This window comes from Hemiscyllium ocellatum, chromosome 14 (genome assembly GCF_020745735.1).
Source record: "Hemiscyllium ocellatum isolate sHemOce1 chromosome 14, sHemOce1.pat.X.cur, whole genome shotgun sequence".
NCBI lineage: Eukaryota > Metazoa > Chordata > Chondrichthyes > Orectolobiformes > Hemiscylliidae > Hemiscyllium > Hemiscyllium ocellatum.
In genome coordinates, this window is record NC_083414.1 from 19,786,911 (window position 1) to 19,812,151 (window position 25,241).

A 25,241-nucleotide genomic window follows, 5' to 3' on the forward strand; every position below is an offset into this window, starting at 1 on the left:
CAGAAAACACTGAAGTACAGTTCTAATTTATTCCTCATTGCCCGGTATTTGAGACAAACATCAGCAAGTTCATTCCTGGCTTGGCAAAGAGAACCCCAATGCACCATGTCCAAATACTGTCAGTTTAGTAGCAGCCTTTTTTGTGGTGGAGGACAGTGAGAAGCACAGGTCAAATTTGACTACCGAACTTTTTGAATGCATTAAAAAGCAGAAGTTGAAATATGTGCCCTCTAGTGGAAGAATAACTAAATGCTTGGTTTGATGTGATGTGGAGATGCCCGAGTTGGACTGGGGTTGTTATCTAGATTAAACAATCTGATAAAAATGCCAAACTCTGAAGCAGTTAATAAGATCTGCATATTCAGTGGTGGTGGGGGGGGGAGGAGGAGGAGAAAGAAAACATTTGTTTTCAAGGGGGAGGTCCTCTAGTAAAAGATCCAAGGGGTCAATACTGCTCCATCCCTTCTGCTTCTGTAGCTCTTGAGCACGTTTATGAATGTCAGCACAATAAATAAATCTCAGCCCCAAATCTAAGTTGTTCCAGCACTTCAATCATTAATTATTAGCAGCAACCTGGAGCAAGAAAACAGGCAAACCTGATATTGCTATAATTGGGAACAATGGATGCAATTCACTTATTTAGAGGTGTAATAAAAATCACTTCATAGCTTGAAAGACAACTATTAATAACCTAGTAGTGTTCTAATTTTTCACTTGAAATCTTTACTTGCAAAGTTCCTCCAATGTAAATGCAAGTTAAATAAAGAGGTGTATGTATGTCAATGTTGAATTGTAATCTATCCCAAGAGACTTTCAGTTGAACGGTGGCTGAGGCTCTGTTGATTGGATTTTTCTCTGTCTTTTTAAGAGTTATATATTGCAGCCTGCTAAGTAGAGGAATGGAAATTTTTATCTCCAAGCTGGGCAGCACGGTAGTTAGCACTGCTGCCTCAGAGGCAGAGACCAGGGTTCAATTCCCGCCTCAAGTGACTGTGTGGAGTTTGCACATCCGTGTCTGCGTGGGTTTCCTCCCAGTCCAAAAAATGTGCAGGTTAGGTGAATTAGCCATGCTATATTGCCTGTAGTGTTAGGTGAAGGGGTAAAAGTAGGAGAATGGGTCTGAGTGAGTTGCTCTTTGGAGGGTCAGTGTGGACTTGTTGGGCCGAAGGGCCTGTTTCCACACTAAGTAATCTAAAGAAATCTAATCTCTACAGTATGGAAATAGAATCTTCTATCCACTTGTTTTCACCAACCAGATCTTCTAAATTAATCTAGTCCCATTTTCCAGTATTTGTCCCATATACTTTTAAAAGTCCAGATGCTTTTTAAAATGTTGTCATTGTATCTTACACTCTCTCTCTGCGTGTCTGAGAGTCTCTCTCACACACACATATTGACCAATGGGGTGCATTTAACATTTGCAGAAGTGTAATTGCAGATACATTCTATTTTGTTGTTATAAATTCTGTGTCTGATGATCCTGCTCCACAGCTACCTGATGAAGGAGCAGTGCTCTGAAAGCTAGTCCTTCCAAATAAACCTGTTGGACTATAACCTGGTGTTGTGATTTTTAACTTTGTCCACCCCAGTCCAACACCAGCACCTCCACATCACATTACTGAAACATAGTTACAAGGAGATCAAAACTGGAAACTAAACATTCAGGGATATGTGGGAAGGATAGAGTGGTGGGGTAGCTTTGTTAGAGACAGTAAGTATGATAGCAAGAAATAATTGTCTCTCCCTATCCACAATTGAGTGGAAATAAGGGGAAGAAGGCAGTTGTTGAAGTCTCCTGGAATTTAGAACTTCGGAATATTGCTATTCCTAAAAATTCATTAATCATGAGAACTTGAACGTGGATGTTTTCTTGACAATAAGTATGTAGAATTGTCAAATTGGTTGAAAGGTAGAGAATTATGTAGTTAGTTATAAAATTATATTTAATGCTGACATTTTTAAGAAAACTCTATTTTGGATTCCTCTGACAGCTCATTCCATACATGCACCACTTTCTGCATGAAAAGATTTCTCCTCTGATCCCTTTTAAATCTTATTCCCTCTCCTCTTGAACATATACCTTCTAATTTTGGACTCTTCCCACCCCAGGGAAAAGACCTTGGCTATTCATCCTATCCATGCTCCTTGTGACTTTGTAAACCTCAATAAGGTCACCCCTCAGTTTCTGACACTCCAGGGAAAATAGCCCCAGCCTCTCCCAATAGAGACCAGAATTGCACAAATGGCCCAACTAATGTCCTTTTAAAGTTGCGATATGACCTCTCAACTCTGACACTCAATGTGCTGACCAATAAAGAAAAGCATGCCAAACATGCCTTCATTATCCTATCTACCTGTGACTCCATTTTCAAGGAATTATGAACCTGTACTCCAAGGTCTTTGTTCAGCAACACTTTCCAGGATTTTATCATTAAGAATATAAGTCCTGCCCTGATTTTCCTTACTGAAATGCATCACCTTGCATTTATGTAAATTAAACTCCAACTATCATTCCTTGGTCCATTGGCCAACCTGATCAAGGTCCTGTTGTACTCTGGTAACCACCTTTGCTGTCCACTACACCTCCAACTTTGGTATCATTTGCAAACTTACTAACCATATCTTGTACAGTCACATCCAAATCATTTATAAAAATGATGATAAACAATGGACCTAGTACTGATCTTGCGGCAGGCTGCTAGTCATAGGCCTCCAGTCTGAAAAGCAACCCTCCACCACCACCCTCTTTTCTACGTTTGAAGTTCTCCCTGTGTTCCATGTGATCTAATCTTGGTAACCAGTCTACCGTGAGAAGCTTTGTCAAACGCCTTCCTGAAGTCCAGATTGATCACACTGACCGCTCTGCCCTCATTAATCTTCTTCATTACTACAAAAAACTCAATACATGTGAATCCTGTCCTCAGGATTCCCTCCAACAAATTGCCCACCACCAATGTCAGGCTGAACATTCCCCAGCTTTTCCTTACCAACTTTCTTAAATACTGGGACCCCATTAGCAATCTCCAGTCTTCCAGCACCTCACCTGTGGTTGCCAATAATACAAATATCTCAGCAAGGGACCCAGCAATTACTTCCCTAGCTTCCCACAGAGTTCTAGGATACATCTGACCCGGTCCGGGGGATTTATCCATCTTTCTGCATTTTACAAAATCCAGTCCACTTTCTCCTCTGTAATATGTACATTTTCAAGTTGTTGCTACTTGTTTTCCCACATTCACTATCTTCCATTTCCTTCTTCATAGTAAACACTAATGCAAAATATCTCCCCCCATCTCCTGCGGTTACACATATAGGTGGCCTTGCTGATCGTTAAGGTGCCCTATTCTCTCCTTGTCCTTCATGCACTTATAAAATTCTTTTGGATTCTCCTTAATCCTATTTGCCAAAGCTATTTCATGTCCCCTTTTTGCCTTCCCGATTTCTCTCTTAAGTATACTCCTACTGCCTTTATACTCTACTTGGGATTCAATCGATCCCTGCCGTCTATACCTGACCTGCTGCTTTCTTTCTCTTGCCCAAAATCTCAATTTCTCCAGTCATCCAGCATTCCCTACACTTACCAGCCTTGCCCTTCATCCTTACAGAACATACTGTCTCAGGACTCTCATCTCATTTTTGAAGACTTTCCATTTTCCAGCCATCCCTTTACCTGTGAATATCTGCCCCCAATCAACTTTTGAAAGTTCTTGCCTAATTGGCCTTCCTCCAGTTTAGAACTTCAACTTTAGATCTGATCTATCCTTTTCCACCATTATTTTAAAACTAATTGAACTGTTTAATAATTTCACAATCTTCATGAGCAATTAATACTCTAGGAGCTTATAGTCACTTATAAACTTAGTAACCATCACAGAAACCCATGACACAGTCAATGGTAACCGTGACCTGCCAGCGTCCAAATACGACAGGTTAAGAATTCTTTTCTTGACAGATTCGTAGAATAACGTTGTCTGGAAGGAGATGATTCCGCTCACTGAGTCTGTCAGCTTTCAAACAGCAATCCAGTCGGTACCACGCTCCGGCTCTTTCCCCACATTCCTGTTTTCAAATTTCAAATATTATCTAATTCATTTATGAAATGAACTATGGAATCTGCTTTCAGCAAGATTGTCTTTGGTCGAGGAAATCAGGGAAATCAGCTTAAATCTGTTCCTGCTGGCATTTGATTCACTAGAAACAGTTTATCTTTATTTATTCTACCTGAAACTCTCAATTTTAATTTTAAATTGCATCTCTGTCAAAATGTTAGCACACTCTTTTGGGGACAGTTGTCCACTTACATTTTTTACAAAAAAAACTTCAATCTGGCTACTGTCAAATGAACTCTGCCTACACTTGGACATTTTATTTGGGTATAAGTGTATTTATGTAAAATATGTCAACCAGGATGTGGATGATGTGTGGATGCAAGGGATAAAGTGAATTGCTCCCAGACTGGAACTGAATAGGTTTTTTACCTTCAGTATTTTTCTCCAGCAGTGAGATTTACAATCCTCTGGTGTGTACCATTCACTGGTTCAGCATCGCAGTCTGGTATGCCACCATGGCCTATTGCTTTTTAATCCAGGACTTGCTGTTTTGCTGGGATGCAGAATTAGGCCATGTCCACCATGTCATGATTATTCATCCAAGCTTGTCCAATGAGTGTCAACAGGCTCCAGGACATCACTGCATACGTGATCATGGTTTTATTTTCCCATATCAAACACAGACCCATCATAAATTTGTGGTCAACACCCAACATGAGAAACCCTGGTTTTCACTTCCCTGTTTCCAAAACATTGAGGCATGACAGAGATATATTTTGGTCAATATCATTGCAAATTTATAGAGTATTTATTGATGATAACTGTTTCCAATGCTCTATGGAATGATGCCCTTTGGACCTAACGTTATTTAGGTGCATTCCTTTGTATTACCCACAAGTGAGGAAACATCCTCTGATAGTACAGATTCTGAAACAGCGCTTCTAATTGGATTTTACTACAAAATAAACTTCACGGAAGCAGTGAATTTTCTCTATTACAGAGTACTGGCATGAACTATATAGAACACATTTCTTTATTTTCTTCTTTTCTTTACATTTGCTTCAGGAAACTCACTAACTGTTAAGCCTAAGAGATCAAGAGTCCTAAGAAAGTAAGCTGGAGGAGCAGCCACAATCAGTGTCTCTAATTTCTTAGTTTCAAATGGTGGAATTGAAAATTTGTGTAGATGAAGGTGAAGAGGCATTTTCCACATCTGTTTCTGGTCAAAATGCAACTTCCGCAGCAAGGATTCATCCAAGACCTAATGAGTTAAGCAAAATGTCACCATCAATTCAAACCCTACTGGGTTATAGAGATCAACTTATAGAGTCCTAGAGATGTACAGCATGGAAACAGACCCTTTGGTCCAACCCGTCCATGCCGATCAGATATCCCAACCCAATCTAGTCCCACCTGCCAGCACCTGGCCCATATCCCTCCAAACCCTTCCTATTCATATATCCATCCAAATGTCTCTTAAATGTTGCAATTGAACCAGCCTCCACCACTTCCTCTGGCAGCTCATTCCGTACATGTACCACCCTCTGCGTGAAAGAGTTGCCCCTTAGGTCTCTTTTATATCTTTCCCCTCTCACCCTAAACCTATGCCCTCTAGTTATGAACTCCCTGACCCCAGGAATAAGACTTTGGCTATTTATCCTATCCATGCCCCTCGTGATTTTGTAGACCTCTATAAGGTCACCCCTTAGCCTCCGATGCTCCAGGGAAAACAGCCCCAGCCTGTTCTGCCTCTCCCTATAGCTGAAATCCTCCAACCCTGGCAACATCCTTGTAAATCTTTTCTGAACTCCATATGTTGAAAAGTTAAATGCTTAATGTATATTGAACAGCTGCCTCACAGTGCCAGAGACCCGGGTTCAATTACCGCCTCAGGCGACTCTCTGTGTGGAGTTTGCACATTTTCCCTGTGTCTGCGTGGGTTTCCTCTGGGTGCTCTGGTTTCCTCCCACAGCCCAAATATGTGCAGGTTAGGTGAATTGGCCATGCTAAATTGCCCGTAGTGTTACGTGAAGGGGTAAATGAAGGGGTAAATGTAGGGGAATGGGACTGGGTGGGTTGCACATCGGCGGATCGGTGTGGACTTGTTGGGCCAAAGGGCCTGTTTCTACACTGTAAGTAATCTAATCTAATGTAATCTAAGTCTGGAAATATGCTGATGTTAGCATGAATCAACGATTACCTGTGAGGCTGAAGCAATATCTGATGAGCTCATTTAATAGTGAGATTTGCAAAGAAATAAGACGAATAGTAATAGATTTTAAGATGACATGGACAAACTAGTGAAATGAACAAAAACATGCAAGTAAAACGAAGAAGTGTGAAGTAAAACATTTTCATGCGAAGAACACGGAGCTGCAACGTGGACTGAATTTACTTAAAGGAACAAACAGGTTCAATGAGGGAGTTCCAGAACATAGGGGCTCAGGCAGCTAAAGAGCTGCGGATAATCATGGAGCAGTTAAAATCACAGTGCTCCTGAGGGCTAAATTAGAAGAGTAATGATATTTTCTACTGCAGTAGGGTGATAGGAAACCACAAAGACAGGGAGGGTTATAGCATGGAAGGCTTTAAAAACAAGCATGAGAACTCTCAAATCCCTCACACACAGGTTCTTCCCCAACTGCTAATAACACCCCAGCTAGTAAAACCCACTTCACTCCTGCTCACCCTTAACAAGATCCAATCCTCTTTCAGCATGCTATTCTTATAATGATACTCTAATTTACCTGAATTCGAGGAATTGCTAATTCCACTGGGAGACAGAAGGGAATTCCCAGAACCTTCCCCAGCCTGGAAGAATACACATGATCCCCAAGAACCGCAGAGAGTTTGACAGTGAGGTGGACCTGTAACACACTTTCAAAGGCTGATGCGGGAGGAAAGTGAACAAACATTGAAAAATTGTAAATCTCGGATACAACCAGCCGACAGTAGTTTAATTAAAAAAACCCAGACTACATTGACTCACTTGTGAGAGGTTGAAGCTGTACTAATGCACAGCCATTTGCAGCGTCGAGAACCTTATACCTTGTAACTGCCTTCTTTGCTTCCTTCCGCTTAATGTTTCCAGGAGTGGGATGAAACACTGGAACCACCTATATTAGCGTAACAAAGCACGATAAAAGTAAAATCATTGTAAGTTTTAAAGGCCCAGGCAGGCAGTAAATATACAGATCTGATCCATATTTACCTCACCACGCGACTATCTGGGATATGTCATTCTCATTATTTCTAGAACAGAGAAATGTAGTCTGCATTATCAAGGGCAAAAGGGCATTAATTTGCTCCCTTTCTATTTTTCTCAGCCTCCCTCCACAGAAGAATCAGTAATCAAATGACCATTTCAAATGCTGATATTCTATTAAGATTAGCAGTAAGAAATTTGTGGTTTAGATTTTTGTCCCTCTTCCTAGGGAACTTAACACTTAACTCACCTTCATCAGCACAGCCAACATTAGGATCTCCTAATAGACAGTCATACGAGGGAATCCACACATTGTGCATGAACAACATCCAGAACCTCGATTATCCAAATGAGACAGGCGGGGAGTATTTTGTTCAGATAATTGATTGTTTGGATAACCAGAAACAAGCGGTAATTTGAGTGCCGGTTTTCTGAACATTTCTTGGTTATCTGGCAATGCACGTCATAATGCCGTTTAATTGATAACTGAATGCTGAGTTGCCTAATGCCATTTTTAATGGGACCTTGAGATCTTGTTCAGACAATCTGAAATTTGGATAATTGATGTTCAGATAATCGAGGTTCTACTGTAACTGTTTTGGTATCCAATTAATTGTCACTAACCAATCATGCTTATTTTGATGGAGAAAGTGGAAGGAGATGCGTCAAATAGAACAATTACCAGCTCATGCTCGCCAATGTTCTGCTTTGTCAGAGCCACACTGATTTCTCCTTCTGCAGGTTCTGGGATGCCCACTGTCACAGCACTGTTACAGAAAAAAAATATAATAAATTCAAAAAATCAGAAGGAGATATGCACAGATCCCTGGAGTGACACAGTATGATTCACACCACATTCATGTGTCATAAATTTATAATTTAAAATCATTGAACCTGACACTGTAAGATAGAATAAATGTGTACACAAACACAGTAAAAAATACACAATCAAAGAACTTTAGCAATTATTGACTTATTACACCTTCAGGGCATCTTCAAATAATGTTCATCCAGTGAAATACTTCTTAAATACTGTTGTTATGTAAGCAAGTTAAAAGATGCCAGAAATAACTGTGTTGAAAGCCAAGAAATAGAAGAAGATTAATTCATCCTTACAGCTCCACTGTCACCTCATTTTCATAACGTTTTCTATTCTGCATTCCAGTCGGTGATGAACATCCTCCTACTCTGCCTCCTGGGCATTCTCAAAGTTTTGCAATATCTCTTCGCTACACTCTAACATCTCCCCTGCTGCACGCCCAATCACTCTTATACATATCCACCCACAGTCATACCCTGCCATCACCCCTCAGCAACACTTGTACATCTGTTGCACCATACAGCTGGCAGCAGCCCACCACATCAGCATTTAAGACACAGATTTTTGAAAAAGAAAAAAATTATCTTTGAAACAAAACAAAGTTGCATTTGAAAGCATAGCAAAAGTCCTTTAAATAGTTTCAATCAAGCCCATTTTAGATAAATGCGAGGTGCTGCATTTTGGGAAAGCAAATCTTAGCAGGACTTATACACTTAATGGTAAGGGTCGAGTGTGATGCTGGAAAAGCACAGCAGTTCCGGCAGCATCTGAGGAGCAGGAGAGTCGATGTTTCGGGCAAAAGCTCTTCATCAGGAATTTTTCTTCACCATATCCACACACTTAAATGCTTTTTCTACACCTTGTCGGACATCAAAAACTGCAAGTACAACAAACTTTCATGTTCCAACCTCAATGATTGGGGGTTTCACACACTTATTGGTAAGGTCCTGGGGTTGTTGCTGAAGAAAGAGACCTTGGAATGCAGTTCATAACTCTTTGAAAGTAGAGTCGCAGGTAGATAGGATAGTGAAGAAGGTGTTTGGTATGCTTTCCTTTATTGGTCAGAGTATTGAGTACAGGAGTTGGGGGGTCATGTTGCAGCTGTACAAGATACTGGTTAGGCCACTTTTGGAATATTGTGTGCAAATCTGGTCTCCTTCCTATCGGAAGGATGTTGCGAAACTTGAAAGAGTTCCGAAAAGATTTACAAGGATGTTGCCAGGGTTGGAGGATTTGAGCTATAGGAAGAGGTTGAATAAGCTAGGGCTATTTTCCCTGGAGGATCAGAGACTGAGGGGTGACCTTATAGAGGTTTATAAACATATGAAGGGCATAGATGGGGTAAATAGACAAGGTCTTTTCCCTGGGGTGGTGGAGACCAAAACTAGAGGGCATAGGTTTAGGGAGAGAGGGGAAAGATATAAGAGACCTAAGGGGCAACGTTTTCATGCAGAGGGTGATACGTGTGTGTGGAATGAGCTGCCAGAGGAAGTGGTGGAGGCTGGTACAATTGCAACATTTAAAAGGTACCTGGATGGGAATATGAATAGGAAGGGTTTGGAGAGATATGGGCCAGGTGCTGACAGGTGGGACTAGCTTGGGTTGGGATATCTGGTTGGCATAGACGAGTTGGACCAAAGGGTCTGTTTCCGAACTGTACATTTCTATGACTTGTCTGCAGCAATATTCCCAGATCAAATTCAATTGGCGACTGCTCTGTGCTCACTAATATTCAGTTTGCACAAGCCCTGTCCTCATTAATAATCAGCCACTGTCAAGCCTGTTGTGCCCTGAGCTCATTAATAGTCAAAGAATAGCTGCCCAGTTACTCACAGGGCTCAGTAATGTTTAGTCACTAACAGATGCAATATTGGTACCCAAACATAACAAAGCTCAGGTGAAAATTCAAGATAAAGTCTGTGCATTATGCCCATTTTTGGGTATATCTATATGCCAACTCATTTTTTTTTTTAATTGAGTAGTTGAAAGGTAATAGATTCCCTAGATTAGATTCCCTATAGTATGGAAACAGGCTCTTGGGCCCAACAAGTTCACACCAACCCTCTGAAGAGCAACCCATTCAGACCCATTTCCCTACATTTACCCCTGACTAATGCACCTAACACTATGGGCAATTTATCATAGCCAATTCACCTAACTTGCACATCTTTGGGCTGTGGGAAGAAACCAGAGCACCTGGAGGAAATCCACGCAGACACAGGGAGAATGTGCAAACCCCACACAGACAGTTGCCCGAGGCGGGAATTGAACTCGGGTCCCTGGCAATGTGAGGCAACAGTGAACCACCGTGTCACCGCAAATATGTTTCTATTAAACGGTTATTGGAGAAATTGTTTATTTGATGAATAAGAATCCCAGGTTAGCACATGTAAATTGCTATCATTTAGTTACTTCAGTGTTGTATAATAATTCAAACATTACCAATAACTGGTGAGTGCCTCCTTCCTTCTCCCAGCTTGGATGAAGGCATTTTCAATGTACTTGGTAGTTTGGTGACAGGTGGAAAGCAGAACCAAGCCAGAATGGTCCCTGTGAAGAAACATATCAATCAACAATGGTTTAGAGGGTATTATCAGTCACACGTTGACTTACTCACATGTATGCATACACAGATTACATAGCTTTACTATATGTGAGATTCCTATTAGTGACAGCTTTACATTTATGTGTTGATAGTGATAGTGCTCTAAATGTGAGAACTGATAATACTTTGAATTATAAGAACTGTCTGGAGTTACGTGTCTACATTTGAATTGTAACGGTGGACTTGAAGCTATGCCCTCAATTATCACTGACATCTCCCTATGCACGCTGCTGTAAATCAGTATGTATCACATCACTACACTAGCAATTGCCTTACGCCCCTAATTATAGCTAGGCTCGGCTGTTATGCACTCTGCTTTTCCTAGAAATCCAGTGCTACTTCCAGCATGCCACTTAGGTATGGTACATGTATCAAACCTACTCCATCACACAAGGAATCCAGCTCCACGTTTATCTGAGTCATGCTAGCCTATATTGTGGTCATATGTGTATCTATGCATGTACTCTGATTCTATTTGTGGGCTTGCATTACTCCAACGTGCATTTAATCCTGTAATTATACTGTTGTGGCGTAAATATTTCCTGCACAAAAATTAAATCCATCATGCTTTGTTCCTAGATGTTACTCTAAATTACATTCAGATCCAGTTTACAGTCCCAGTCTCACAGCTCGTACTGAAGAACTGGCAGATTCTAACAGTTAAATCATTTACCTGTTACTTGCTTTTACAATATGGAGTTCTTTGGAAAGATGCAGTCGCTGTTGAAGTTCTGGAAGCAGTGAGGTAAAGGAGGGTTCCTTACCTGTTAAGGATAAAAGAAAAAATGTTTTGTATTTTCAAAGCAACAATTCTCATTCAGTCAGCAGTAATCAAGCTGCTTTTGCAGACTGGTTGAAATTGGTACGGCGCTAATATCTCATCATCCATCTCAGGTCCAGTTCTTCTCTTTCTACCCTGACTATTTATTCCTTTACGGAAATGGGGGAACTCACTGAGCCAAAGGTACAAGTCTGACTGTCAGGATTCACAATGCCTATAATTACAAACTGAAAAAATTTCAAGAGGTTTCTCTATGGTGCCCTTAAGGAGAGTTGATGTAGATGCCAGTTCTTGTGCCTATCCTGGGAGTGAGAGGATGTCTGATTCCAGTTTATATGCAGTATCTCTTCAACAGTATTCTGACTGTTCCAATTTCTTTAGGGATCCAATCAGTAAAGCCTTCTAAATTTTCTACACAGGGGATTCCAGTTCTTTTCAAATCAAAAGCTAAAATTACACTTCTTTTCCAAGTAATTGTCGTTGTATTTATGTATTCACAAAATTTCATTGAGCTTTTAATAAAATTTGTGATGTTTTGAGCAACTGGAATACTGTACTACTGATGTGAATAATCATCCAATCAAACTAGTGAACCAATTGTAAAACATGAAAAAAGAACATAATCTGGATATTTTAGCTCAAAATGGCATTTCTGTAGCAGCATAGATGTGTGCTGTGTGCAATATCACTGCGTACTGATCGTCTGTTTGAATGTTACAAAAAAGATTGTGGGTCATAGCAAGCCGAGGGAAGGCAGCTAGCAATGATGTGCTCGAAAATAATATGGTATTTCAAATATGTCTTTGCTACTAGTCAATTTCTCCTCCCTCTTTCTCCTGAAGGCATAAATGTTATTCCAGTGTCCGGTTTCATGGTACCTTCAGTAACGCTTTCACCATAATGAAGGAACTCAGGAAATGTATCATGTAAAAAAGGAGAGCCTATAAAGTGGCCAAGAGCACTGGAAAATCAGAAGATTGGGAAGGCTACAAAAACAAACTGAGGATAACAAAGAGAGAAATAAGGAAGGAGAGGATCAAATATGAAGGTAAGCTCACCAGTAATATTAGAAATGATAGTAAAAGTTTCTTTCAATACATGAAAAACAAATAAGAGGCAAAAGTGGAGATTGGCCCACTCCAAACTGATGTTGAAAGGCTAGTGACGGCAGATAAGGAAACAGCTGAAGAACTTAATAAGTACTTTGTGTCAGTCTTCACAGTGGAAGACGTGAGTAATATCCCAACAATTAAGGAGAGTCGGGGGCAGAGTTGACTATGGTAAAACAGAAAGTACTTGATAAGCTAAAAGATCTAAAAACTGACAAATCTCCTAACCCGAATGGGTTACATCCTAGAGTTCTGAGGGAGGTGGCTGAAGGAATAGTGGAGGCTTTGGTTGTAATCTTTCAAAAATCACTGGAGTCAGGGAAAGTCCTAGGTGACTGGAAAATTGCTGTTGTAATCCCATTGTTCAAGGAAGGATCAAGACAAACGATGAAAAATTATAGGCCAATTAGCCTAACCTCAGTTGTAGGTAAAGTTCTAGAATCCATCATTAAGGATGGGATTTCTAAATTCTTCGAAGTGCAGGGTCGAATTAGAACAAATCAGCATGGATTTAGTAAGGGGAGGTAGTGCCTGACAAACCTGTTAGAATTCTTTGAAGAGGTAACAAGTAGGTTAGACCAGGGAAACCCAGTGGATGTTATTTACCTAGACTTCCAAAAGGCCTTTGATAAGATGCCTCATGGGAGGCTGCTGAGTAAGGTGAGGGGCCATGGTGTTCAAGGTGAGCTACTGGCATGGATTGAGGATTGGCTGTCTGACAGAAGGCAGAGAGTTGGGATAAAATGTTCTTTTTCGGAATGGCAGCTGGTGACAAGTGGTGTCCCGCAGGGTTCAGTGTTGGGGCCCCAGCTGTCCTCTTTATATATTAATGATCTAGATAAAGAGACTGAGGGCATTCTGGCGAAGTTTACTGATGATGTAAAGTTAGGTGGTCAGGCAGGTAGTTCTGAGGAAGTGGGGAAGCTACAGAAAGATTTAGACCGTTTAGGAGAATGGTCCAAAAAATGGCTGATGAAATTCAGTGTGAGCAAATGCGAGGTCTTGCACTTTGGAAATAAGAACACTGGCAAGGGCTATTTTATAAATTGTGAGAAAATTCATAAAGCCAAAGTACAAAGGGATCTGGGAGTGCTAGTACAGGATTCTCTAAAATCTGACTTGCAGGTTGAGTCCGTGGTTAAGAAAGCAAATGTAATGTTGTCATTTATTTCAAGAAGGTTGGAATGTAAAAGCAGCGATATGCTTCTGAGATTTATAAAGCTCTGTTCGGCCCAATTTAGATTACAGTGTCCAGTTTTGGGCCCCACACCTCAGGAAGGACATACTGGTGCTGGAGCTGTCCAGCAGAGACTCACAGGGATGCTCCCTAGAATGGTTGGCCTAATATACGATGAATGGCTGAGGATCCTGGGATTGTATTCGTTAGACTTCAGAAGGTTGAGGGGAGATATAATAGAAACTTACAAGATAATACATGGCTTAGAAAAGGTAGATGCTGGGAGATTGTGTCCATCAGGCAGGGAGACTAGGACTCGTAGGTATAGCCTTAGAATTAGAAGGGGTCAATTTAGAACAGAAATGAGGAGATATTTCTTCAGCCAGAGAGTGGTGGGCCATGGAGCACAGTGGAGGCAGGGATGTTGAATGTCTTCAAGGCAGAGATTGATAAATTCTTAATCTTGTAAGGAATTAAGGGATACAGGGAGAGTGTGGATAAGTGGCGTTGAAATGCCCATCAGCCATGATTGAATGGCAGAGAGGACTCGATGGGCCAAATGGTCTTACTTCCACTCCCATTTCTTATGGTCTCATGGTCATATGTCTGTTATTCATGTTTGACAGTGAGTGTTAAACAAAAGACTCACTGCTGAGGCTCTCCCTGCGCTTACCCAGTGAATGAACATATACATTTTACATGTGTCAGTCTAGTTGAACTTACCCTTCTATCATTGTCTCTGTTGGCTAACATGGACCATTGACTCAGCGAACAATGCTACATGATTTTCATCAACGATTTGAACAGGCACTGAGCAGTCTAATCATTCAAACTTGCACACTATCACACAGTAAGCATCCATTTCTGAACACTAATTATGTTGCCACTTTGCCACATAATGCTCAACTAAGAGGAAAGCTAAATAGATGTTTCCAGGAATTCACCAACGTCATTCTGGAACCAGCCACCAAAAGCTGCTTTAGAAAAGTTTGATGAAAGTTAAGACTCAACCCAGTTCTTCCTTCCCCCACAACAAAGCACTGAGCCTCTATTTAGTGCCACTGTATGACAACAATTTTGAAATTACTGTAAAGATAAGAATAGATCTGAAAACATATCCTGCAACTTTCTGAATGACTTGTGCCACCACACTGGAGTGTAATTCTTACTTAAATAATGATTTGAGAAACGTGACAATTCACGAAAATACACACCATTACCTGTGATGGGAAGTCCTGCTGGTTTATTGATACCAATCAAAGGATCTGGTAAAGAAGTTAAAAGAGGTTAGAAACCAATTTACTCTTAGAAAACAATTTATTCTGTCAATACATTCAGAGAAGTGTTATTAGCCAGGACTCTGCATGCAGTGATACAGAAACCATTGCTTTCATAGCTTAACAAATCTGTTCACATGAATTTGAAACATTGATCTGAAATTGGTTGAAGTGTGTTATGACAGTCATTAAGACTGCAAACTCCAAATGTTAATATGTCCCAAGTTCCTTAAAATGTGCCATATGACCAACAAAATGTACATCAAACCAACATTTCACCCAGGTGGTCTGGAACAGTGAAATCTCTTCAGTATTGACTAGTGTTAATTTTAATGTGACATTTCAACACTGCAAAGACAAATATTCATTACACAAAAATATACTATATGATTAACCCTTATTTCATATTGCCTATGTTCATAAACTTAAGTTTTCCGGCGCTTAAGGAATCGGGTGGTAAATGTTTCCATACTGCACTTTAACTGCGGGGGTTCAAACGAGTTCTTCCAATCTCAGCAGGTGTTTTTTATTTTCGATTTATTCATGTCATGCGGATATTGTTAGCGAGATTAGCATTCAATGCCCTCCCCTGATTGCCCTTGAGGATGTAGTGGTAAGCTACTTTCTTGAACTACCACATTGCTGTCAGGTAACATGTTCCACGACTTTGACACAGGAACATTAACTCAATTGTGAGTTGAGTTCAAAATCAGTAGTGTTAGACTTGGATGGCAACTTGCAAGTGCTGGTGTTCTTATACATCAGCCAGTTTTGTCCTGCTCAAATAGAAGTTGTCACAAGAATTGGAGGTGCTTTCAAAGAAACCTCAGTCAGCTAGTTCAGTACAACTTTTAGATGATTAACACTGCGTGCCAGTTACTGTGTGCCAGTGGTGGAGGGAGTGAATATTTAAGACAGTGGATAGGGTGACAGTCAAATGGATTACTTTGATGTTTTAGCTTTCGAAGGAGTTGCACAAATCCAGGCAAGTGGAGAGTATTCCAACAAACTCCTAGTTTGTGCCTTCTAAGTGATGGAAAGGCATTGATGAGTCAGGAAATTATTTACACAGTATAGAATATCTGCCTTCTAAACTGCCATTGTGACACAGTAGTCCATTAAGATTTTGGTCCGGAAGGAAGCACAATTGGTGAGGAAGACATTCCGTGACTGAGACAGGAAGAGTGAACACAGCTGGGAACTTGGTTCAAAGTGGGAATTTAGTGCACAGGTGGGAAGAGGTACTTTAAGTAAGGTTTACTGTAAGAAGTAAACTGTGCTAAATTTGGTAAATTGACTGAAAATTATAAAATCTTAAATTGTCTTGACAAGGCAGGTGTGGAAAGGATGTTTATTCCTATATGTCAGTCTAGAACTAGGGGACACTTTGAAAAGGCAATGTCTGCTGACACTGGCAACTGTGGGAAACTGCATTGCACACAATTCCCAACCTAATATATCACAGCAAATTTACATATCACTTCATGCACAAAGGCTGCACTGTTTCTGAAATAGGGTTCAGGAGTGGGGTGGAGTGGGGAATGAGGAGAATGATCCCAGGTTCCTGCTTCCTCGCCCCACTTCTCCCAGATTGCATTCCCATGCCCTTCTCTTGGGTCCCATCCAACCCCTCTCTCCTAGATCCTATTCTTCTCTCCCTCCACCTTTTGGGACTCACCTTCCTCCACCATTTCGGATTCCAAGTGCGAAGTTAAACTGAACCATAATTCTCCAGCACTTGTGTCAGAAAACACAGCCATTGTACAATTAAAGGTTGCCCTTTTAGTACAGATATTAGGGTAATATTTTCCTCTCAGAGGGTTATGTGATTTTGGAATTGAATGTCTCGGAAACGGTGGAGGTAGGGTCATATAAAGCAGAGATAGATTTTCTTAGGAATGAAGCTTGAAGGCTGTCTGGGATAGCTGGGAATGTAAAATTCAGAACAGAAATGGAACAGCATGTTACTGAATGGTGGAATTGGCCTGAAGAGCCAAATGGCAAAAGGAAAATTGTCCTATATTGTTAGAGAGATGGAATTTAAAAGTACGGAGGTAATGCTGCAACTGTATCAGGTGCTGGTCAGACAACACCTGGGGTGCTGTGTAGTTTTGGTCTCTTTATTCGTAAAAAAAATGTACTGGCATCTGCAGGGGTGCAGAGAAGATTTACTAGGTTGATTTCACAGTTAAGCGGGTTGGTTTATGAGGAAATAAGAGACCTTGGAGTGCAGGTTCATAGCTCCTTGAAAATGGAGTCGCAGGTAAATAGGATAGTGAAGAAGGCATTTGGTATGCTTTCCTTTATTGGTCAGAGTATTGAGTACAGGAGTTGGGAGGTCATGTTGTGGCTGTACAGGACATTGACTAGGCCACTGTTGGAATACTGTGTGCAATTCTGGTCTCCTTCCTATTGGAAAGATGTGAAACTTGAAAGGGTTCAGAAAAGATTTACAAGGATGTTGCCAGGGTTGGAGGACCTGAGCTACAGGGAGAGGCTGAGCAGGCTGGGGCTGTTTTCCCTGGAGTGTCGGAGGCTGAGGGCTGACCTTATAGAGGTTTACAAAATTATGAGGGGCATGTATAGGATAAATAGACAAAGTCTTTTCCCTGGGGTGGGGGAGTCCAGAACTAGAGAGCATAGGTTTAGGGTGAGAGGGGAAAGATATAAAAGAGACCTAAGGAGCAACTTTTTCCACGCAGAGGGTGGTACGTGTATGGAATGAGCTGCCAGAGGATGTGCTGGAGGCTGGTACAATTACAACATTTAAGAGGCATCTGGATGGGTATATGAATAGGAAGGATTTGGAGGGATATGGGCCGAGTGCTGGCAGGTGGGACTAGATTGGGTTGGGATATGTGCTCGGCATGGACAAGTTGGACCAAAGGGTCTGTTTCCATGCTGTACATCGCTACGACTCTAGAAATGATACTGTGCAAGCTATGCAGAGATGCATATTCATTAAGACAATGCAATGGAATGTTGAATATTAATAATGCGTGCCATACGTACTACTCCCAGCAGAAGGCACTAACACCCCAATAAAGCAATCTTCATGTATCTGGCCCAAGCACCCAAAAGTAGTATTAAAAGTGACTCACAACGTGGCATTTAACCACGGATCCAGAAGAGCTGAGACTACTAGGCACACTTTTGGGCACATTATTTGTCCCTAGATAAGGGTCCTAACCCATTTACAGCTGCATGGGGTGCTTCTACACCTTCTGTTTAACTTAAAGAAAATTGAGTTGACTTTAATGAAATTGACACTCACTTTCTTGATATACCACACTGGTAGCTAGCATTTCCAGAAGGTCTTCTCTGGTCAGCTTTCCAATCACTGGGACACCTGGATCTTGAAGGATACTAACAGCTTTGTCTTGTTTCAAACGCTGCCTCTGTTTTGGAATCTGCTTCTTGAGCTGTATATCAGAGCTAAAGAGGAAGTAGGAACATGGAATGAAAGATAAAACAATGGTCATCTTCTAGGTCCCAGGAGCAGCTATTCCTCTGGTATTCCCAGCTTAATTCTACCCATACTATTACTTTGGCTAATTCAGATTCTGCCCATCACTCTACTCACAACGTTGCCTGTACTTATTTTCATCAGCTCAAATTTACAGTATTCTCATTAGAAGAATGGCGTGTTCTTGTATCACTTTTTGGGGAAGCTGCCAAGAATGAATTCCCATCCTCATTAAGAACCCATTTTACAACAGCAAACTTCCCATTGGCAGGTCCAACTACCCAATATCATTTGAGACAGGGTTTGAAACTTGGGTTTTGTTATTGTGAAAGTGAGGACCGCAGATGCTGGAGATCAGAATCAAGATTAGAGTGGTGCTGGAAAAGCACAGCAGGTCAGGCAGCATCCGAGGAGCAGGAAAATCGACGTTTCGGGCAAAAGCCCTTCATCAGGAATAAGGCTGGGAGTCTCTGGGGTGGAGAGATAAATGGGGGGAGGGCTGGAGAGAAGGTAGCTAAGAGTGCAATAGGTGGATGGAGGAGTGGGGGGGGGAGGAGGGTGAAGGTGATAGGTCAGAGAGGAGGGTGGAGCGGATTGGTGGGAAGGAAGACTGGCTTCCCACCTATCCGCTCCACCCTCCTCTCCGACCTATCACCTTCATCCCCACCTCCATCCGCCTATTGCACTCTTAGTTACCTTCTCTTTTGTCATTGAGAGATGACTATTAACCAGCATACATACCATCCCTTTCACATTTCTACTGTTTAAAGTGACCTTTTGTGTAGATGCACTCAGAACACAGGAACATAAGAAATAGGAGCAGGAGTAGGCCATTTGGCCCATCGAGCCTGCTCCACCATTCAATAAGATCAGGCTGATCTTTTCATGGACTCAGCTCCACTTGCCCGCCTACTCACCATAACCTTAATTCCTTCTCTATTCAAAAATCTATCTTTGCCTTAAAAACATTCAATGAGGTAGCCTCAACTACTTCACTGGGCAGGGAATTCCACAGATTCACAACACTATGCAAAATGAGGTTTCTCTTCAACTCAGTCCTAAATCTGCTCTCCCTTAGTTTGAGGCTATGCCCCCAGTTCTAGTTTCACCTGCCAGTAGAAACAATCTCTCTGCATCTATCATCGATTCCTTTTGTAATGTTATACGTTTCTATAAGATCCCCCCTCATTCTTCTAAATTCCAATGAGTATAATCCCAGTCTACTCACTGTCTCCTCACAAGCCAACCCTCTCAAATCTGGAATCAACCTAGTGAACATCCTCTGCACCCCCTCCAGTGCCAGTACATCCACAAGTAAGGAGACCAAAACTGTACACAGTACTCCAGGTGTGGCCTCACCAGCACCCTGTACAGCTGCAGCATAACTTCCCTGTTTTTAGACTCCATCCCTCTAGCAATGAAGGACAATATTCCATTTGCCTTTTCATTACTTGCTGCACCTGCAAAACCAACATTTTGTGATGCATGCACAAGGACACCCAGATCCCTTTCACTATTTGAATAATTGTCTATTTTGCTATTATTCCTACTAAAATAGGATGACTTTGTACTCTAATTATCAACCCTTCTCCACTCACTCAATCTATCTATATCCCTCTGCAGACTGTCAGTGTCCTCTGCACTCTATGCTCCACTGCCCATCTCAGTGTTAACTGTGAACTTTGACACACTACACTTGGTATTCCAATCATCTATGTAAATTGTAAGCAGTTGCACTCCTATCAGTGATCGCCAACCAGAAAAACACCCATTTATCTCTAATCCTTGCTTTCTGTTAGTTAACCTATTTTCTATTCATGCTAATCCATTACCCATAACATCGTGCACCTGTATCTTATGCAGCTGCCTTTTGTGGTTTATACATATTTGTGATTCACATATATTTGTGATCCTCTGATTGTGAATATTCTCACTGAAAACCACAATCATAGTTTTGCACTGATAATACATTAAACACCTCAGTTTGCACGTCCTATTGAAGAATGGAACTAGATCCAAAATTTATTAAGTACGGACTATCCCTTGATTAATTAAAATACTTCCGTTTGGGAAACAAAACAACTTCCCCCTCACCAGGATATCATACGGGAGAAATGCGACGCTGAGTCAGTCACGAGTCTTTGTACGCAGCAACAGGAGTGTCCATGCAGGATTGCTGTCTGAGTTGAACCTCGTGTCCATATTTGTTTCCATATGTGATTCATCCTAAAACAAAACCACAATTACATCAACATCTCGAGCACAGCAAAGGCCACACGATATTCTCAGAACCTTTCTGTTGACTCACACACAAAGCTCAAATCACCCAAAGTTATGTCTCCATCGACCTTAAAAAGGAGCATGGACAAATTGGATAACTCTGCCTGAAGAATCATCATGGGTACAATGGGCTGAAAAGCCTCCTTCTGTGCTGCATCATTCTGAGATTTAGAATATGACTATATTCTACATCCAAAGTGAGAGACTGAAAAATCTATGAATTCCAATAATGTTTTTTTAAATCATATTCCAGTATAGAGAGGTCACCGTTAACTCTATAACAACCCTACAAACAAAGAGGAGCTAATAATTGTACTTAGTTTGCATCATGTCTGTTGCAATTTCAAAAGCGATTACCACCCCTGTCTTGCCCAGAGCAATCAAGGAAACTCAGGGTTTCAACAACAGCCCTGATGTAAAAGTACTATTCCTTCCATGAGTTGGGTCCACAATAAAGTAATTAAAACATGTTCTCAAAACTCGCTTAAAACATATACTGTAATGTAGGAATGGTGTACTGAATTTAGTATGAATACATTCCTACTTTTACTGCACTGATCTGCCAGCTCTCTGTTACCTGCTAACTTGTTTGTTGACTTTTGTTATTACATGTTTCAATGTTTTTAACATGATTTTAATGTACATGAATATTACTATATATTACTTACAAATGAATATAAGTTACTATGCAATTCAGTCTTTGAGCTGCGATTGTTACCCACCTCCTAATTGCCCGTGAATGGCTTGTTGGGCCAATTCAGAGAGCATCTACACAAGTTCATGAGAACAAGTGTGCGAACCTATTGGGCTTTTAATGATATCGATAATTGTCCATAGCCAACACAAAGCTGAGTGAGACGTGAGTTGAAAGGAAGATGCAGAGATGCTTCAGTGCAATTTGGACAAGTTCAGTGAGTGGGCAAATAAAGTACAATGTGGATAATGCGAGGTTATCCACTTTACTCGAAAAACAGGGAGACAGATTATTATCTGAATGGTAATAGATTGGAAAGGCGGAAATACATGTCCTTGAGTATATTGAATGACACAGCAAACATGAAAGGCCAAATGGCCTACTCCTGCTCTTCTGTTTCTGTCGTCACCACTGACACCATTGTTAAGATTAGCTTTCAAATCCAGATGTCTCATTGAGATTTGAACATGCAATTAATCTAGGCCTCTGAATTACTAGTCTAGAGATACTACCATCACACAACTGTCTTCTCTAGGTTTCTTTAATTGCTTACGTAGATAATTATTCTCAGATCACTACTAGCAGAAAATAGATTGCTGTAATCACCAGGTTTTACATCAGCAACTTGGTCGCAATATTGACTCATGGACTGAGGTATCACTGTATGGGCCAGCATTTATTGTCCTTCCTCAATGCCCTCAAGATGCTGGTGGTGAGCTGCCTTTTTTTTCAAGTCCAGAAGGGCTCTCAGACACAATTGAATACTTTTTTCCCACCACCAAATCACCATGACTTTTCTTTTGTTTTTAAACTATTAACCACTACCAGTCATCATTTGTGCAGCCACTTAGAAATTTATATGCAAAAGCCCATTATGGACAATGTGAACCATCAAAAGTGAGGACGGGGCTGGGGGCAGAAGTAGGAAAAGAGCTTAATCAAAATGGAGTTGGATGGGCAGATACAGTGCTATATCCCTCACATACTCACCTCTCTGTAAAGGCATTGAGAATATTGATAGACACTGTGTGCTCCCTCTCCTGAGAATGAATGTAACAACAGATTTACAAAAGTCCAAATCTGATGATAGTGGAATCCCATGTGAAGGGAGGGGTTTGTGATGACTGACCTATTGAATGACTGGTGTCAAGAGTCTGCCAAAAGGTCACATGGAGTCACAGTCAGAGTTTTACAGCATGGAAACAGACCCTTTGGTCCAACTTGTCCATGTCGACACATATCCTAAATTAATGTAGTTCCATTTGCCAGCATTTGGTCCATATTCCTCTAAATGCTTCCTATTCATGTACCCATCCAGATGCCTTTTAAATGTTGTAATTGTACCCTTGTCCACCTCTTCCTCTGGCAGGTCATCCATAAACACAACACCCTCTGCGTGGAAATGTTACCTCTTAGGTGCCCTTTTAGATCTTTCCCCTCTCACCTTAAAACGATGCCCTCTAGTTTTGGACTCCCCCCACCCCACCCCAAATCATGGGAAAAATACCATGGCTACTCACCCTTTCCAGCCCCCTCATGATTTTATAAACTTCTACATATGTTGACATCTCACATATTGTGTTTAGTCAAAGTTGGCAAAGCTCTTCCATCAAACAGAGGTTTCCAAATTGTAGGTCAGGGCCACAAATGGGATTGTGAGCTCCGAAACAGCACTGACCACCACGAAACCGCAGTCAAGTTAATAACAGCTGTGTATCATCTTTAATTGGCAGCTCCCCTCCATCCTGTCCTTGCAGGCTCCCTCCGTGCAGCCAGGCTCATTGAGGGATCATAACAATTTTAAGCCCCAAAATGGGGTCAGAGTGGGAAAAGGTCTGGGAGCAGTACCATAGATTGTCTGAAAAGTATCATCAGCAATGGAGCCATTGGTGATGAAAACTAGTGGGCGGCACGGTGAAACAGTGGTTAGCACTGCTGCCTCACAGTGCGTGAGACCCAGGTTCATTTCCTGACCCAGACGACTGACTGTGGAGTTTGCACGTTCTCCCCGTGTCTGCATGGGTTTCCTCCGGGTACTCCGGTTTCCTCCCACAGTCCAAAGATGTGCGGGTCAGGTGAATTGGCTATGCTAAATTGCCCGTAGTGTTAGGTAAGGGGTAAATGTAGGGGTATGGGTGGGTTGCGCTTCGGCGGGTCGGTGTGGACTTGTTGGGCCGAACGGCCTGTTTCCACACTGTAAGTAATCTAATCTAATCTAGTAACCCTGTAGAAATCCCGCTCACCATCAGGATTTGGAAATACCTTGCCATTCCTTTAGTGTCACTAGATAAAGTCCTGAAACTCTCTCTCTAATGCCATTGCGGCTGTACCTATGCTAAATGAACTGCAGTGATTCAAAAAAGCAGTAATCCCCTTGATCATTTCTCAAGGGGCAATTTGAGATGGGTAATAAATGCTGGCCCAGCCTGTGACACCCACACCCCATAAGTGAACACTAAAAAAATGTAGCAGTGGTGTGATTGGGGCTTTGGAAGTGCATATTCATTGCAATGTGATGCAACAGGAATTCACCAGAATAAGGATAAAACACTTATTTGCCTAGATCCTGAGTTATATTTGACCAAAAAGAAAGAAGCTGAAAACTGGCTCATTGTAATGATATTATTTAAGGAAACTATCAGACACCAGATTACTTAACGAAACACAGGGGTTGTCCTGGTAAAGCCAGAATGTCTGGTCATCCTGGTCAATGAAAAGGTGGTTGGCAGGTGACCACTGAAGGTAGTGTAGACTTTAGAAGGTCATGGACACTGTCAGATGCAGTGAAGAAGTGAGAGGAAATAAACTTTCCAAGTTAATCAAGTAGAAAAACGAATGGACTTAATATATCACAATGGAGAGGTGCTGACCTTAAAGGATGAGCACAGATTCAGTGATAGGATGTGGAGAGAGCTGGATCACTGTTTGGAGCACAGGAAGGAGTCAGGGTGAGGGGTAGGGGGATGACTTTTGGAGTTGCTCCCGAGGCCGGCCCTCCTCCTGTGCGGCTCCAACCCTGAAAACCCCCGTCTTTGGTTTCTCCGGGACTGTCTGACATCAACAGGCGGATCCCGAACCTCCCGTGAACCCGATGGCCCACCGGCCGACAGCGATCATCAGCCAATGGTCCTAACCCTGCCCGCTTCCACTTCCTCTGCGCCGGCCGGAAACACGAGCTTCGAAGATTGGTTCCACCCCGCATCCCACCAAACAGTTCCAGATGCAGTGACAGCAACTAAAAATTTACAGACTATTGACTTCATGTCAGTTAGCAAGTTCCTCTTTCTGCCCATTGCTATGCTGCAAGACTAAGTGACCCAACTATGCGGGTATTTTTAAAAGTGGCCTGCAGAAAGATTGTTATATTTTGCAGACATTTAAGAATGGTGGCTGTTAAAATGATAATTTGGCAAGTCCAGCATCTTAGGAACCACATCTTTCTTGAGATGTGGTACAAAAATAAGTCTCAATTATAGTTCTTAACATATATTCCTTAACATCTGCCAAATCCTTTCATAGGGATATCCAATACTCTATAATTGATCCATTGGCTTTTGCCCGAAACGTCGATTTTACTGCTCCTCGGATGCTGGTTTCCAGCATCTGCAGACATTGTTTTTACCTAATTGATTTTTACCCTACTGCAAATCCTCTTGCAAGGATGCCTATCTTGAAGAATTTTTCCTCCTCTCTCTACAAGAATCTCAGGATACTACTTTCTCCCCACCCCCACCCTCCTCTCACATATCTCTCTACCCTTCAGGTTCTCTGCCTGTAT

General features: G+C 41.6%; 1 protein-coding gene across 2 annotated transcripts; it reads right to left on the reverse strand.

Annotated features, from left to right (window-relative positions):
• Positions 1-4,861: 4,861 nt before the first annotated feature.
• Positions 4,862-24,606, reverse strand: LOC132822089 (mitochondrial mRNA pseudouridine synthase RPUSD3-like). 2 transcript variants are annotated; one of them, XM_060835116.1, is made up of 10 exons: positions 24,334-24,606; positions 20,584-20,715; positions 18,298-18,458; positions 14,967-15,011; positions 11,353-11,443; positions 10,517-10,624; positions 7,937-8,021; positions 7,039-7,165; positions 6,797-6,936; positions 4,862-5,310 (listed from the first exon to the last, which is right to left on the reverse strand). In XM_060835116.1, the coding sequence occupies exons 2-10, from the start codon at positions 20,712-20,714 to the stop codon at positions 5,083-5,085; spliced, it is 1,116 nt and encodes a 371-aa protein (XP_060691099.1). In that variant the 5' UTR covers position 20,715; positions 24,334-24,606; the 3' UTR covers positions 4,862-5,082. The 2 variants fall into 2 exon arrangements, with proteins under 2 accessions (XP_060691099.1, XP_060691098.1); XM_060835115.1 differs by having other exon boundaries at positions 14,961-15,011.
• Between the last annotated feature and the right edge of the window lie 635 nt (positions 24,607-25,241).

Bases quoted from the DNA above. Each gene is read 5' to 3' on its own strand.
- LOC132822089 (XM_060835115.1), bottom strand. From the start codon at position 20,714: ATGAATCACATATGGAAACAAATATGGACACGAGGTTCAACTCAGACA. The intron at 10,625-11,352 runs GTAAATGATTTA...GTTTCTTCACAG, and splicing joins ATTGTAAAAGCAAGTAACAG to GGACCATTCTGGCTTGGTTC. The intron at 7,166-7,936 runs GTAATTGTTCTA...ACGCTAATATAG, and splicing joins ACATTGGCGAGCATGAGCTG to GTGGTTCCAGTGTTTCATCC.